Source organism: Salvia hispanica, chromosome 5, assembly GCF_023119035.1.
Source record: "Salvia hispanica cultivar TCC Black 2014 chromosome 5, UniMelb_Shisp_WGS_1.0, whole genome shotgun sequence".
Lineage (NCBI taxonomy): Eukaryota > Viridiplantae > Streptophyta > Magnoliopsida > Lamiales > Lamiaceae > Salvia > Salvia hispanica.
This window is the reverse complement of record NC_062969.1, coordinates 8,133,261-8,150,318: the sequence shown is the minus strand read 5'-3', so window position 1 is coordinate 8,150,318 and position 17,058 is coordinate 8,133,261. Positions and strand designations below refer to the sequence as shown.

The 17,058-nt window shown below is 36.6% G+C and overlaps 4 protein-coding genes, 1 long non-coding RNA gene and 1 pseudogene across 5 annotated transcripts; 5 read left to right on the top strand and 1 right to left on the bottom strand.

Annotated features, from left to right (window-relative positions):
• The first annotated feature begins 2,797 nt into the window (after nt 1-2,797).
• Nucleotides 2,798-3,414, top strand: LOC125189336. The gene is made up of 3 exons (XM_048086622.1): nt 2,798-3,083; nt 3,210-3,259; nt 3,377-3,414. The coding sequence occupies exons 1-3, from the start codon at nt 2,842-2,844 to the stop codon at nt 3,412-3,414; spliced, it is 330 nt and encodes a 109-aa protein (XP_047942579.1). The 5' UTR covers nt 2,798-2,841.
• A 3,042-nt stretch (nt 3,415-6,456) lies between these two features.
• On the top strand, nt 6,457-8,741 carry LOC125187129 (60S ribosomal protein L7-1-like). The gene is made up of 5 exons (XM_048083661.1): nt 6,457-6,752; nt 7,102-7,199; nt 7,278-7,415; nt 8,212-8,314; nt 8,396-8,741. Exons 1-5 carry the CDS (start codon nt 6,567-6,569, stop codon nt 8,606-8,608), a joined length of 738 nt encoding a protein of 245 aa, XP_047939618.1. The 5' UTR covers nt 6,457-6,566; the 3' UTR covers nt 8,609-8,741.
• Nucleotides 8,742-8,902: 161 nt separating this feature from the next.
• LOC125186971 lies at nt 8,903-9,417 on the top strand. Its single transcript, XM_048083464.1, has one exon. It carries the CDS (start codon nt 8,974-8,976, stop codon nt 9,310-9,312), a length of 339 nt encoding a protein of 112 aa, XP_047939421.1. The 5' UTR covers nt 8,903-8,973; the 3' UTR covers nt 9,313-9,417.
• A 964-nt stretch (nt 9,418-10,381) lies between these two features.
• On the top strand, nt 10,382-12,247 carry LOC125186972. Its single transcript, XR_007170543.1, has 4 exons — nt 10,382-10,890; nt 11,147-11,294; nt 11,765-11,884; nt 12,182-12,247. It is a non-coding gene; the product is annotated as an uncharacterized LOC125186972 (long non-coding RNA).
• Nucleotides 12,245-12,921, top strand: LOC125186970. Its single transcript, XM_048083463.1, has 2 exons — nt 12,245-12,268; nt 12,486-12,921. The coding sequence occupies exon 2, from the start codon at nt 12,486-12,488 to the stop codon at nt 12,876-12,878; it is 393 nt and encodes a 130-aa protein (XP_047939420.1). The 5' UTR covers nt 12,245-12,268; the 3' UTR covers nt 12,879-12,921.
• A 1,810-nt stretch (nt 12,922-14,731) lies between these two features.
• Nucleotides 14,732-16,406, bottom strand: LOC125186479 (annotated as a pseudogene).
• Between the last annotated feature and the right edge of the window lie 652 nt (nt 16,407-17,058).

The window sequence follows — 17,058 nt, the reverse complement described above, 5'->3', positions numbered from 1 at the left end:
ATCCCAAGAGACCAAATTCGCCCTTTTAAATCCTCTCCATAACCAACAAATACTCCCCTTCAGCTCTTGGGTCCATTACCCACCCATGATAGTAAATGGCTCCCAAAAAATCTCAAAAAAAGAGTAATCCGGTGAAACACATACCCCACTGTCTTTGCCAAAAAAGGGGAGGTCCACGGGTCGATAACAAGTCGGTTTCTTCCCCGAAAAATTCAAATCAAACCGGGGGGAAGAGCATGCATCTTCTTTTTCTCCAACAACGTCCCATTCATGCTTCGCCCCACCATTTTCCCGGGTGTAGTCTAACTTGATAGCGAACATCCTTTCACTTCCCCAACCATCGAACTTAGACGAACAAAATTCCGCGATCCGTTCTCAACGCTTGATCTTTTCCCCCCGGTTTTATAAGTCTTCCCCTTTGAACTTCTTGAATCCTACCCTTTTTGTTTCATCATAAACACCAAATCTTCGAGTAGTCATCAATCATCGACACAAAATACTTGTGTCCTCCATAGACTCAAAAGTGAGGACCCCAACAACCATATGAATGAAAGTGTCTCCTTTGTGATGAACCCCCTTTTAAAAACCCAAAGAAGTTCCCAAAACCCGGGCCAAATTGTTTCGCACCTTTTGGGCCCCAAAAAAAAATCACGATTCGAAAGATTCTCATGCCACGTTCTCCCCTATGACGGCCTCATATCCACCTTTTTGGGCATATCCTTATTGAAACCCGGATGATGCAAAATCGAAATTTTTCCCCGATAACCTCTCAAACGAAAAGGGACCCCGTTTAAAAATGCAACCACCTTCGAACCTTTAAAAAAACGCATTACTCCACCTTCACCTTTTAAACGAATCCCCTTCTTCAAAGTACCCGGATATCGTTTTTTCGCATCCGGGGAAAATGCCTAACATCAAGGGGAGAAGACCCCATCATGAGGGAATCCCCCTTGGCCGTGCCAACCACCTTGGACCTGGAACATTGTCTCCATCATCCTCAAATGTTGAAATACCCATGAGGACAAAAATGATATAGCCCAATCCCAAAAACCACACATCATTACATGGTTCACCGCAACCCAAAACTTTTTTTCCGAATTTGTGTCATCGCCGCCCCGTAGAAAGTTATCATCTTCCTTTTTCCCAATTTCTTCTTTTTCCTTGGACAATCCCTTCCAATGCTCCCGGGGGTTTTTTACAATTCTGATGTCATTTGCTTTGGGGCCTTTTGGGCCTTTTAAACCTTTTTAGTTGTTTCTTTGAATTTCTTTCCCTTATCCCTAGATAATCCCGAGGGATCTTTTTTTGAACTCGTTGTTACATCCCTCTCCCATGTGGAGAGCGATCGAACATCCTCCAAGAAAGGTTTCCCCTTCTTAAAAAAAACTCAAAAAAATTTTCGTAAAATTCAAAAAGACATAAGCAAAATTGAAAAACCTCGTCTTCTTTAACCAAATTACCAAATCAAAAATTTTATTCTAATTTTCCGGGTGATCCCCAAAGGGGGGACCTTCCTAATGCGTAACCGAAAAACGGCTTAAAAGCCCAAATTGTGTTGAGACTTTGGGGTGACCTCCAACTTCGCGCAAAAGCGGCCCCGACCGAACTTGATGATAACATCGCGGGGTAGGCTCAAAATGATGGTCGAGTGGGCCTTTTCGCGGGTTGTCCCTCATCATCCTCCTTTTCTTTGTTTTGAGCGTTTCCATCCCGTTGTTCGGGAAAAATCGCTCTTGATCGCCAAAAAAAAACTATTTCTCCCGGGAATTTTTCCCTTCGTTTGAGGGGAAAATCCGATTTCCAAAAATCCCGCCGGGGAAATTAAAACCCTGTTCGAAAACCGGCTCATACCCGGGTTAATAAAAAGGGCTTTTAATCGAGAAACATAAAAACGAAAAAATTCGTGGTTCACCAACGTTGTGTTGGCTAAACCAAGTAAAAACGGGGAACAAATTGTATTAATCGGTTTTCAAATATAGATTTGGGGTCTCGATCACAATTTTGTCTCTCTCCCCAAAAATAGGGACACAAAAGACGGGAGCCAGGGAAAAATAATCCTATCCCAAATTTGGAAACATAATCCTATACAAATTCAAGGCAATATTTAAATTTTTTTTTTAATGTAATTTTTTTTATTTTCATAAAATTAATGAATTTTCCCATATATGTGTCGTAAATTTAATTCGTATTTTGTGTTTGATTTCGTAAATTTAGTTGTTTTTTTAATAGTGCGATGATGTGGTTAGCTTTGTGGCTAGCCTATTATTTGTCTAGTTGTTTGTCACGATGATGTGGGGAAATTTTAGTGTAGAAAATATGGAAGGAAGAAAACATAGGCTAGCCTATTTACCATTGCGGATCTCTTGCTTACTACATGAGCTTTTATCATTATCCGACCCACATTTTAAGAAACTGAAATTGTTATTTACATGTCTATTTTAACAAAACAACTTTATGGAAACATAATTTGATGTTCTCCGGTAGATAAATAAAAAAATAAAAGTTCAATAGAAGAATGGGAAAATAGATTGAATAATCGGGCATGATCACATTTGCATTCATACATTATCTCATATCTAGCTACAGTCAGAATTCAGTAAAAATAATTACGGAATTTCCCACCCAAATCGTCTATTAATTACTTCCCCCTTTTCAAAATTTGTTTGAAAATTCTGAAATATTTTGAAATTGATACTCATTTTGGGTAATGGGCTTCTTTCAAATGGACAAATTGGGCCTAAATGAAATACTTAAGCCCATTAATCGAATTGAATTCAGCTCAACTTCACACTTTACACTTCGATCCTCGTTAATGGTAAATGGAATGTTGAGCACAAGATCATGAGAAGAATTCTAGCGGGGAAGAAGATTTTGAATCGGATCCCATGTCCGAACCGATCCTTTTGCTCAACCTCCGGAAACAACAAACCCACTACGACCGGCGGCGGCGCCACTCGCGATGGGTCTTCTTCTTCTCCATCGTTGAGTAAGTACGATGAACAATACAAAGCTCTTGAAGACCTCGATTTTGTGAAAGCCGCGAAAATCCTCTTCTCCGACCCTCCCAAGAAGAAGAAATTTGGGTGAGCTCTCTTTTCACTTTTTTCCGGAATTTCTCTACAGGCATTACGTCGATCAGTTGGCGTGCAGTAGAACGACTAGTTTTATTTATTGATTGAGCTGATTTTGAGTTTAATTAATGCTTTTAGGTTGGATTTCCATCTGGTGCAGCTATTCTTTGCTTGCTTGCCGTCGTTGGGTACCGCGTTTTATTCTTCTAATCTAAAGAGCATTTTTTTTCCATATATGTTACGACATTGAGCTGAGTTTTTGTTTTCGGTGGATTAATGATGAATTCTGTGATTTTCTGTGTCAGCTGTGTATCTTGTTGCTCAGTATGCCCGCGAGAAATGAAAATAATGGATGCGGTATGGTTTTACATATTATGTAGTTTTATCATTGTTTAATGTAGATTTTTTTCCCATAATGATCAATATGTACCTAGAAAATAGGAGATTATGTATGATACTGAAGTACATATGTGTTAGTAGTGGAGAATCCAGACTTCTTCTTGTTTCAAAGTCACAGCTAGTTAGCTATGTGTGAATTGCTGAATGCATGTCTAGAGATGCCTACTAAATGGAGTATAAAATCACACGTATGCTTTTGCATTGCTGGCATTCTAAATAGATATTTTCAGATAGATTGAATATTGTTATAGTATTCTTTTATTGGATTAGGAAGGATAATGAAGCACATTCGACTTCCGAGTACTTGCCTAGTTTGGTGATACCTTTTCTTTTCTTAATCAAATAATGCTCATGAGATACTTGCTTAGAAGCTTGTCATGACAGTTTTAATAAAAGATGCATTCATGCATGCATATGTCCTCTCATTGTCAACTCTTCCACCAATGCTCAACTTTGTTGGGTTTAATTTGGAAAAGTTTGGGCTGTTTTGTTTTATAGTGCTTGGATTGTTGAGGGATTATAAAAGGGAAAAGGATAAGCCCCCTGCTGCTCTCTGTGAAGTTCCACATTGTTACACTGTCTTGGTGAGATTTTGTGGGGCCATGAAAAGTTTAGATTGCGAATTGAAGGAAGTTTTGTCCCCAGTCAAAAAGACGTGTTTTGAAAATGCTATGTAAAAAGTTTTAACATCATGATTCATGAGCATTTGAACTTAGCGAAAAATTAGTTTTGTTGATGTAACCTTTCCCACGGGGGTTTCTCTTTTTATATACTAACACATGATTGTAAAATAAAGTAAAAAATCAGGTGACTTGGTATCATGAGTTTGTATCAGAGAAAATAGATTCTTTAAAGGGATTGACTCTCTGTTTGTTTTTGTATATCATAGCACATTCTGAACCTTGATGTTGAATTTGTTAGATTTTTAAATATAATAGATTAGTTCAAGTCTTGGTTTTCTTGGTGTCGCAGGAATTGATAATTAAGTTTGTTGGTTTAGAGTTCAAAGGGTTATTGCTTTGAATACTTTGTCCTTTTTAAGTTGCACACCCAGATTTGTATGTGCATGTCTGTGTGTGTAGCTGTACATCTGTTTGGAAGGTCGTTCATTCCTAAGGGTATCTACATACACCTCTTTATGATATGTGGGCGGCTTGCATCATGATGTTATACTACTCTTCTAATACTTATGTGATATCTTCTCGAGCAATAGCAAAATAATGTATGTGAATCGTTAGGTGTAGAAGAATGAGTATGTAATGTATGTGAATCGTTAGTTGTAGAAGAACAACTTTGGGGATCATCTATGATTGTATAGTTGAGGTGAGGCAACACTTAATTGTTGCAGATTTTTCATAAATTGAAAAGGAATGACTATTCATGCATATATGTGATACGTTTCATATCTGGCTATGTGGTGTGATATTCTCATGTTTGTGTTTCCTTTGTCCTGTGGATTATGTTGTCAGGCTTTGGAAAAAAGAAACAGGCTGAGTTTGAAGCTCAAGCAAAAGAGATGGAGCTCAAGGCTGCTGAACAAAAAGCATTAGTAGCATCTAATCCAGAGATTTTGGAGGTCAAAGAAGACTAGATAAGCTCGAGGTGACATTGAAGGATTTAGTAACAAATTCAAAGAAGCCAGCAGACGACGCCACAAAAACAGGCAGAGAAGATCAAAATGAGCAAAGCGAGCTACTCAGCCGAATGAGTCTGTAGGCAAGACGCTATAGAGAAAGGAACAGTTGTAAGTGAAGGAAAGACAAGTGGACTTGCACCAGATATTAGTCCCTCACAGAGCAATCAAAACAACATAAAAAAAAGATGGACCCTTTAAGGAGTGAAAAATGAGAATTACTAAGCAAATTTTGTGTAGTGGAACTTGCCAAGAATTTGGTTGTCAAGTGCCTCAGGAAGATGGTAACTGATGAAAACACTTTCAAAGCAGGCTCATTTTTTTGTATGACCAAATTGGTATCATTGATTAATACAGCTAGAAGCTGAAGTAGCTAGTTCCATTGAGTCGTCGACTGTTCTTACCAACTTGTGTATTTGATAGTAGAATTTGGGTTGTTAGGAGTGGCCAATTTTTTTGATTGTATATAGCTTTTACTTTTTTTGGATAATCTTCTTGGCATGAAATGGATGTTCCTTTGTCAAATTTCTCTTCAAGGTATTAGGATGCAACTTAATATCATTGTTGATTATATCGTCTTAGTATGACTTTTCTTGTGTTGTTATTGTGACCTTGTCTTGCTACTACTAATATGTTGGGGTTGGTATTTTATCTCCAAATTAAATATTTTAATTTTGTGACAGATCCTCAATAGGATTGTTGATGTTTATTTGATCTCCATTTTTTTATTACTCAGATTTAGGTATTGTTTCATCAAAAAAAACAATGTTGGTGTTCCAGCTTGAATTTTTTGAATGACATTTTAAACGGTAGAACTTTGAAATACATCTCACAGCTAACCATGGGCCTACAATAACAGTTACTATCTCGCCGTCAATGGTATATATTCGGAGATGCTGACCTTTGTGAAGTCATTATACGACAAAGATACACTGACACTAGTCAAGCTCTGCCACTGCAACCAAGCCCCACACCAAGGTCCGTCGCTATTATTCTATGAAATACATTTGGAAAAAAATTTTAGTGTAACAACAAGTGAGTTGTGCAATTTAGATGGTGTATTTTATCGCTTTGAATTAAATATTATTTTAGAATTTTAAAGAATTTCATATTTTAAAAAATTAGGATAAATAAATTATAATGTACAGGAAATTGAAAAAAAAAATTTAAAAAGATAATCAATTTACTATAATTAATGAAGAAATAAAAGTTATGAAGGTTTGGGCCTAACTATAAAAAAGAAAACTTTAAAAGGTCTTTTTATAATTACTACAACTATAGGGGGCGTTAATAACATTAGCTTGTGAAATTGAGTTTTATTTAGGGTTTAGACAGACGTTGTTTTCCCTCTTAACTCTCCCGCCGTCGATGCTGGGCTAGCGTCTGCGAAATCGATTGATTCTCTTCCAATTATTCTCTCTTCTATTTGCATTATTGTTAATTTCGTCGGGTAAAATACAAAAATGGCGACGGAGGAGGCGGCCCCAGCGGCTCTAAATTACATACCGGAAGTCGTGCTGAAGAAGAGGAAGACTAATGAACAGTGGGCAGCGAAGAAAACTCCAGCAAGGGAGAGGGCTAAGCGTAAAAAAAGCGGTAATTTTATCATCAAGAAGCCTGAGCAATTCATCCGAGAATATCGTGATAAGGTAATAACACTGCCTTTACTATTTTTCGTTTTCTCTCATATGTCTGTTGTATAATTGTATCTTCCAAGTCTATGCTTATTTCCGGATGTTCAAATGTGAATGTTTATGTGCGTGTTTTTTTCTTCTTTTTGTGCACTTATATGTTGGGATATCTTTGGTCGATTGTTTAAAGTGTAGATTATACCAAATGTTAGTATATCGTTTGTCTTTCTGTGTGAAACTTGGTTTTGATGTTGTCATGAGCTTGCTGTAAACAATTTTGTTGAAATATGCGAATTTGATATTCCTGAAGAGCTTTGATGGTGATGTATAAGAGTTAGGTTGTTCATATCTGCCATTTTGTTTCCAGGAATTGGACCTAGTTCAAATGAAGAGTAGGGGGAAGCGAATCAGATCAGCATCAGTAACACCGGAATCCAATCTTCTGTTTGTCATTCGCATACGAGGGTCAGCTTAAATAACCAATGCTTGTGTTTGTTATTTTTGGTTTACAAGTGTTGCTGAGTTTCAAGTTTGTTTCTTCAGAAAAAATGACATGCATCCAAAAACTCGGAAGATTCTGTATTCTTTGAAATTAAGGAAAATACGGACTGGAGTTTTTGTGAAGGCTAGTGCAGGAATGATGGAAATGTTACAAAAGGTGGAGCCGTATGTAACTTATGGGTATGTCATTCCCATTTTCTTCTGATACTTTGGTTTTTTATTGCTTTAGAAGTACTTCAACTACCCTCTATAATTCAGATTCACAAATTGGAATTCTTGGTTACGTTTATATTTATGGTTTGTTTCCCAGAAATATTTATGGTTTGTTTCCTAGAAAATGTGAAGTCAAGGCCTAGTCTTTTGCCAATCCTACTCCTATCACATATGTGTGGCTTGTTTAAATAGAACACTTATTTGAAATTTGTAGCAGTATAAAAATCGTGTTTTATTTATCATATCAATGCTCATAACTTTTGCTCTCTGCAGGAAATAATTGAATTTGGTTTTCTTGTAACCTATGTTCATGCTCGTACCTTTTGTTATGCATCAGGTTCTTTGAAATTTGTCTTGAAGCCTGCTGCTTTATCAGTTATAGAAATGTGTTTAGTCTTAATATAACACTACCTTTCACAGTATAATGCTAAACATCCTAAGTCAATTCCATGATGGCTGTTACTGATGCATGTAGATGGCAAATATTCACCACTAGCATGAATGTCAAGGAACATCTAGAACAAATCATGCTCAATCTTTAATAAAAAAGGGATGAAAAAATGATTTCTATTCCATTTCTTTTGTTGCATATATCTCTATCCCTCATGCTGCCATCTTTCTTGTGCTCCCATTTCTTCAAAGTTTACTCCTTTTTTTGTCTATCTGAACAGTGAGATATCTGGTGAAGAACAAGCTCAATTAATATCCCACAGCAACATAATTCTCAATTCGTGAGTCTAAAAACAACTTGTTTGTGGTGTAGATATCCCAATGTGAAGAGTGTCAAGGACTTGATCTACAAGAAAGGTGTAGTAAGAGTTGGCAAGGAGAGGATTCCTTTAACCGATAACAACATTGTGGAACAGGTACAGCTAGTTATATTTTTCATTTCCCAGTGGATCGATCGGTTGGTAAGAAATTTTAACACGATAATATGCTTGTTGCAGGAATTGGGTAAGCATAGCATCATATGCATAGAAGACATTGTGAATGAGATTGTTGCTGTTGGTCCCCATTTCAAGTCAGTCACCAGTTTCCTCTGCCCCTTCGTGCTGAACAATCCGAAAAGGTGCTGCAAGGAAAGAAGAAAGGTTCAAGACGGAGGAGATTCTGGAAATAGGAAGGATAAGATAAATGAGTTGATCAGCAAGATTAATTAGCATATTAGAAATGGTTGTTGGTCTTGAACTTGGAAGCTATTTAGTTTTAAATCTTTGTTTTTGATCGGGATTAATTCTCATGTTTTGGCAGCTAATGTTTTTGTGCAAGTGATATATTCGCGTTATGTTTAAATTGAGAATTTGATACCCATGAATTCGATGTGGATGCATTATTTCTGGTATAGAATAAGTAAGTAAATTAAAGAAAAACATAAATGGTTTTTTCCCCCAAAAGCAACTAACTTTTTGTACAAAAATAATTTTTGGTGATTAAACAACTACGAAGATTAGCAGATTATCTCATTTGCTTCCACGGAAAAAAATAGTAACGCTAGTTTGCTAATTCTTCCACATTAGCAGACTTAATGGAAAACGGCGACGACTGGTTGGCCGCCGACAAACTGTATCACGTTCTTTTCTGCTTCTTCATTTCCGTCGTTTGCTCTCTACTCGCGGCAAGGACTCGCTACCCATTCCTCCGCCGCCGCAGTATTTGGATCGGATCACTCCTATCATTTGCGGCCGGCGCCGCTAAGGAGTTTGCCGACGAATTGGGCTATTTCGAATCAGCTGGTGCATCTGCCAAGGATGCGGTTGCTGATTTGATCGGGATTCTACTCGCTGCAGTGATTCTCTACCTGTTCAATTATAGGGCATCAGGGGCTATCTGGCTGGATCAACACCGGGAGCTTGACATGGTTTGAATAATTGAATTGGTGATGACAGCGTTGTTTGAGATTTTGCTGCTCAAGGATTTAGGTGATTGTTGTTGTTCGTTGGCATATTTGGATTCATGGATTACTTCGTTATTTTTCATGGAGTCGAAAGTTTGATGTTTGTTGCTCGCAATCATTTTTCTTAGGATTATTTGCATACAACATGCCATTGAGATCGTTGCAGCAAGCACCACCAATTCGATAATTTTGTTATAATACTAATAATATGGAGTCACTGCGGAGAGAGCAATATGAACTTGGGCAAAAGTGTCACAATATGAATGAATTTAGGCAAAAGCGTTTGTGGAATGGTTTAAGAGATGTGTCAGCAGATTAGGTATCGAAATTGAGCTGCAAATCAATTACTTTTTCGAAATGATGCATGAATGAAATTTTGGTTTGGAACTGAGATGCAAAGCCGTGAACTTATACATTAGAATTTCAAAATTGATTCTGGGGTTAACAGCAGGTTAGTGTAAGTGTAAAACGACATTCTTTGAAGCAGTTTTAGAAGAACTTCAGATTGACCACACAGTTTTCTACATAGTCTGTAGTTAGTGTATTGTTTTATGTCGGTTAGCTTCAATATATGCAAAGCTCGTGCTATCATGACTCAGTATGCAGTTATTCCTTTTTCCTAGTGAAGGTATTTTTTTTAGAGAACACTCAATTAGAAGAGCATGGCAAGTAATTGATGTGTGTTTTGAATATGGTGTAAGGCTTAGGTGAAAGCTTCAAGGTTCGTTTCTTAAGCCATGGAGATCCAAGGTTTTTGTTGGTATGATGACATTGATCATTCATGTTGCCTCTTGGCTTTCCATGGTTTCCTGCTTGCGTACATCTTAAAGGGTAGATTTATTGCTCCTATACTGGATATCATGATTTGGGATTCCGAATTTGCATAAAATTGTTGCATACATATGTTGATTAGCACATGATATCTAGCAGTACATACTTCAGAAAGAAGAATAGAGCAAAACATTTGGCCACAGATGTCTGTAGTGCAAATGAGCGTGTTCTTGTAGTTTCGAATGAGAGAAGAGGTGCATTCAGTTTATTTAATACAAGTGAAATTCTTTCCTGCATTCACTTCTGTGTAGTCGCTGTTTGATATTCTTGTTATTGTATACAGTCATATCTTCTACAGACTACAATTGTCCTATACTTGTTCATTCATGTGTCGATATGAAATAGAATATCGATATGACTTAACTATGTTAGCAATTCATATATTTGAAATCTTAAAGCCAAATTCAGTTCAAATTTCTTTGCTTGATCAGTGATCTTTTGAGTAGGCAGTTTCCCTGAGCACACAAGTGGATCTATTAACTCGGACGGGAAGGGACTTAAATAGAAAAGGGGGAAAACACAGGTATGAAGAAGGGACTTGAATTGAAAATACTTGTGGTTCCTCCCTTTTCTATTCAATTGGTGGAGGGCCGAGGGCTCCCTGAGCAGGAAGCAGATGCCAAGCATTGCCATCACTCTCGTCAAAAATTCAAAGCAGAATCTGAAGAGTGGGAAGCTCCAACTCCTACCAAGAGATTGAGATCACACACCAGAAAGGTTGACCGTCTTCCACTACATAATTTCTGCTTTGATTTGTATGCATTATGCATATGTGTAGAAACTAGAAACGAGTTAATTTTGAGATGCAATTCATTAATAGTTCTGCCACTTGTCAAACTCAGCTTTTGTATCTTTGTAGTTTGTTCCATGTTTGGAGGCCCTATTCCTTGCTTAATATGCTTGCTAAACTCACATTTGTTCATCTTATGTATTGGATGTTATACTTATTTGATGGTATATGATTGATTGTCAGGACAATTGTAGAGGCAGTGCAGTTTTGACACCTACGAGGAATCCCAGAAGGATGCTCGGGATAAGGGTGGTGAATTGGAGAGAAATGAATGAGACGATGAATTATTGGTGCAATCACAAAAGAGCGCGCTAAGGTGGTAATGATGAAGGTAGTGTTTTGATTGATCAAAGGTTTTGCATGATTGTATAGCATGATTGATGAGATTGTAAATGAATCTATTTGTTATCAAGGCTTGAGTGATGTTGCCATCCACATTGGGATAAAGAGTTTAGTAGAAATGCCTGCAATTAGTAATCTACCAATCCACACATTGCGATTTTGCTAATAAATTTTTACTACTCTGTTTTACCTTCCAGTTTTCATTAATAATAATAATAATAATAATAATAATAATAATTGTGATTTGTGAGTAATAACTTTACTTTTATTTTTATAACTATAATAATAATAATAATAATAATAATAAAATTACAAGAACATAAATATAAAAGTAAATCTACACTATATAAAACTAAAATAAAAAAAAATCTGAATCTATAATAATAAAATGCCCTGTCCATATGAGAAGCATTTTTGGGAGTTTATAAACATGAAAAAACTAATTTGTGTTATATGTAGAGTAGTAGCGTAGGCAGTCCAAGTGATGCAGAGGATAGACTGAAGTCCCTCATTCAAAATCTTGGTTTTCTTCTCCAGGAAGATAATCCTATTTCGCCGATTCACATTTCCTCTGCACAGGTGAGCAAACATGTTTATCGAGTATTTTGTCTTTGCTTTTTTACAACTGAATATTCATAACCGATGCATCACCTTTGATTTCGCATCTTCTGTTATTCATGCCCAATTTTTACGCATTTTTGACCATGCTATCTGCGATCTACATCACTCTCTCCAAAGTTTGTCACTCATTTTGTGTTTTTCTGCCACCAACAAAAACATTTCACGCATCAATCAAATAAACCCTAGAATTCAAATCGACATTCTTATCACATTAGCGATAGATATACATTCACTCCTTCTCACTATTCAAAGCAGAGAGCAAACTCTCGCTATGAAAGGAAAAGCTACTCGAGTTTCCATCAAGAGGCTCAACCCGCCAGACAAGATGAAGATGCTGCTAAGGTTCCTCTTTAAACTCTCTATCATGCCTTTGTTAATCACACTCTGTGTTTGTGGAACTCATCCTGCTTCAATTCAGAATTCATGAGATAGGAGTAAAACAACCCCCAATTTTTGTTTAAATGGACTAGCAAAGCTCTTATACTATATTATCTAATTTATTCTGTAAAACTTTGTTGTTTTATGCTATGATTGAGAGAGTAATTGGTTTTATATGAAGATGGAGAAGGAGCTTCTTGATAGGGTTACACGGTTTGAAAGCCATATCCATACGTTGAAATCTGAATGTCGACGCCTCTGCATTAGCCTTGGTGATGTTACTGAGCTTGATCAAACGAGTGTTGCATATATGAAGCCGAGCTTTAGCAAAGTTATGGTGAATCTGTCTGGCATAATCCGTGATTTTGAAGGATTGACTCAAGACTTCATCAGTCTGAAGGAAGCCAGCACTCGTTCAACTCATCTTGTTAATGCCTATGTCAAATTCGATATCAACCGATGTCAAAACTTTAAAGCTAAAGTGATCCAGAGATTCCAAGATATGACACAGGAAGTAATCAACATCAAAGCCTCGTTGGAGAAGAAGATTCCTGTAACGAATGAGGACAATTAGATATGTCATTTTATAATGATGATTATGATCTTATATAGCCAACAATTTTCTCTTATATGCTTGAATGCCTGTCATCTTGTTGTGGCTATACATTTCGTAGTTTTTTGTACCTAAGAATTTGTAGATTTTGCTCTATTAGTTCTACATATATATATGTTATGTTTGATTTTGTTGTTTTTATGCATCGCTTCAATTCCACTTCTTTTATGTTATGTGTGATTTTGTTGTTTTTATGGGTCACATCGGCTCCACAGCTTTATTTTTAGCAAGATTATTTTTTCAAATTTATGTGGAGATATTTGAAACAAGTACAATAAGATGATACTGTGTTAAGAATTCTTATTGAATAATTGAGTGAGTAAACAGTCCTATTATATTAGAGGGAATGAACTAGTTGGATGGACCTACACTAATACATGTATCTATATTAAAAGTAGTACATATGATTAATACTAGGAGTTGGAGCATTGGTTCATGAATATAGAAAATTCATTAATCTTCAGTACTCATCCCGGTAACCCCAAGCTTCTCTCTCAGAAACTGAAATTTAACTTCAGTGCTGCAATACTTAAAGTTGGATTTCTCCACTTGCATTTACTTCCCTAATGATACTACTTGTGATATAGATGTGCTTAGTTTGACAATGGTACACCAAATTCGCTGTGGTCGAATTGTTGTCAGGGTATCACTCTATTGAACTTTGCTTCTTCTCTCTCTCTTCAGCCAAATTGCTTGATTTGCAGCTTCTGCAGCTGCCACATACTCAGTTCGGTAGATTATGGCAAGGATTTTGAACAAAATTCATGGCTTCAATGGATTCAATATTTTAGTTGGTGCCACAACACTGCAAGATCCAGCTAAGAGCATTGTGTTATTGAACTCGACATGATAATTTGTTGATGTTGTTTATCCCACAACAGAGACTAAACGTAGCACAAAAATATGTTTTGCAGCATGTCTGTGTTTTTTATTTTGCTTCCTCTATTTTCAAGTTATGGATCCGCCACTAATCAAAGCGACACTGTTTCCCCGATTTTCTAAATCCCACCAATTACTACCTTATAACAACCTCCCCACTTCATCCGGAACCTGGCACAGATATTAAAAAAAATGTGTGTAATGTATTAAATAAAAATATAATAAAATATGGAAGAAAAAGTAGAGAAAATAAAGTAAGAGAAGAAAAAGTAAGTGAAAAGAAATATGTTGGGTTTTACAAAAAAAGGAAGCTGCTATTCTTATGGAGCGTGTCAAAATATCAAAATGACTCTACTTAGTATGGATTGAAGGAGTAGTTGCTTGTAGATGTATTACTTTAATCTTTAGCAAACTAAGATAAATTATTTATTGATATATTATATTACAATTATTTTTAGATGTGTAACAACAGTGAATTTAAGTTATTGCTAATACCAATTGTGATTATGATTGTTGAGTAATCAATCAATACTTTTCTTACTTAAAGACGAAAAGGAAAAGGCAAAGTGATTTTTACCGACTAAACTTTAGCACTATTCAGCAAGAAGCCCAAAAGCCCATTCTTGTTAGTTCATTTTAGATTTTGGTTATTATTATTATTATTATTATTATTATTATTATTATTATTATGATTATTGTTGCTGTTGTTGTTGTTTTGGCTATTATCCTTCAAAAAACTTCAAAAAGGATATGGTTTACGGTTTACCTACTCTACCAATGAAATCCCATTTCTTCCGGCAAAATTCATACATAAACCACACCCATCACTACATTACTAATGTACTACAATTCTTGTGTTGCCCAAACTCAATGTGATATATTCTCTCTAAGCATAGGTAATAAAACACAGGACTAAGCCAAATATATGAAATTAATTTCAGAAAACAGAATTTATAACTCAAATTCACAAAGCTAAAACTTGTATAGTGTACAAATGCGAGGCACCTCAAATCTTGGCAGTGCACAACACACCTAGTTTTTTAACCAACATCCTAGAAATCACATTTTCTTTATTTTTTTCTTCTTCCATTCCACCTTCTGCCTGCTCTATTACTCAACACCTAAACCATACAACACACCAGAATACTTCTCCACTGCTCCATTGAAGAACTTCTCCCTCATCTTCATGAACGCTGCCGATGTCAGCAAGCTGTCCGAGCCCGCCTGGTGGGAGATCCCCACTCTCTCCACATCCAGCAGCTCGGCCAGCTTGCTCAGCCCCCGTGGAGGCTGTTGGAGAACTTCATCAGATGCTTCACGTCGTACAGCACCGGGAAATACACTTTGATCAATGTGAAGAACCCTTCCTGCGACTCCGGCAGCTTCCTGCAAGTCAAGATCTTGAGCAAGTACCGAAATCATAGCCGCTGTGGAACGTGATCCAATGCATATCTCCATTCAGACGATCCCAGACGACATCAGGAGCTCCCGAACCTCAATGCATCAATGCCCTTGTCAGTGTTCTTGGCAAAATCAATGCCGCTCTGGCGCAGGAGCTCGATTGATTCCAGTGCTGCCACGTCCTCGTTCGGATTGAACTCGCGGAAGTTGAACTGCCAGATGCAGTACTTATCAGTGCCGCACGTTGGCAAGTTCCCTTCTCGTCGGAGAATGTTAGCCCCAATTGAATCAGCTTCAGCAAATCCACATTGTCTCTCAATGTGTGGTAGTGGAGGTCATTGGTGTTCTTGAAATTTCCAACCGGCCGGATCACGATACCGGGGAACTCAGTGTCCATGGCGATGAAGGGATAATCATCAATTATCTCACGGATCAGCGCGAATTCTGCATCCAGATTGTCGGCATAAACCTCCCGGATTTGAATCGAATCGCTTTTATGTAACACAGACATTTTCACAAACACAATCAGAGCAAGTTGACCACAATATTTAAAATCGAAAACCCCCAAATTTCTCTGTACCGACACGGTTAGGAATTAGATCTTGCGAAGAGCACTAGAAGCAGATCTGTTAAAATAAAAGTCGTCGTTTCTTCACGAAATCAGCTGAAACACACCAGATCTACGCGATCCGCTGAAATAAGAGTAAACCTTAAATTAAAGAGCTGGATCGCGAGTTTCTAATGGCCCAAACGCTCAAGATTTGAGCTTTAGAAGAACCCCGAAACAAAAGGATTAAAGATTCATGATTTATACACCAGATCTGCAAAAAACAAAAACCAAAACACGAGATCAGCTCGAAATCAACAAATCCTCACAAATCAATTAAGCAAAAATCAGCATCACAAGTCTCCAATTCAGATCCAAAAAAGGAACTAAACCTAATCAAATACATACAGAAACAATTGATTCAGAAAGGATTAACCCTTTTAATGGAATAGAAATGAAATTACCTGAGAAACTCTAAATTCAAAGGAGGCGAACCAGTCAAATATAGGAAGGATACACACAAACACAACAAGCAAGTATTATACGGTGTACAGATACAGATACAGATACAGATACAGGAGGAGAGCGGGTTTGGGCCTCGAAATGAGAACTGCGAAGCGAATAAAAAACCGAAGAGAGAATAGATAGATAGAGAGAGAGTTCTTAGAAAGTGATGTGAACACAGAAGCGACGCATTTTCCTGTGCTGGGCATCAAAAGAAAAAGAAAAAAAGTTAGATGGATTTCGATTCCAGCGCTTATTTAGTTGTTTTAGAGCTGTATAAATGGACAATTATCCCTTAATTTTAAATTGCAATCTATTCCCAGTATTTCCTTAATCACTGTATACATAGACTTTTTACTATATTCTGTTATTTTCGTGTTTTGATTTAATGCTCTCCTATTTGTCTTTTGATATGAAATTATAGTAAGCATTAATTACTTAGTGTGTTTTATTTACTTTTCTCCATATTCAATCATATTTCAATATACCAATGCATTCGGGTTTCATTAGAAATTTCATTATTTATCATTTATCACTAAGACAAAATAAGCAAGTCAATAAATATTTTTAATTCTACACATTTGGTATTAGAAATTTCAATATTTATTTTAGATATATCTCCTATTTTATTCCCTAATCCTACATATTTTTATATTTTATTTATTATTAGCAACAAATTCAATTCCAAAACAAAAATAATTTGAGCAAGGCCGAGTAAATAACACAAGCAAGAAAATAATAAGGAATATAATCATGCAACACAAAGACAACAATAGATGACAATCAAGCAAGATTGTCTAGAACGAACAT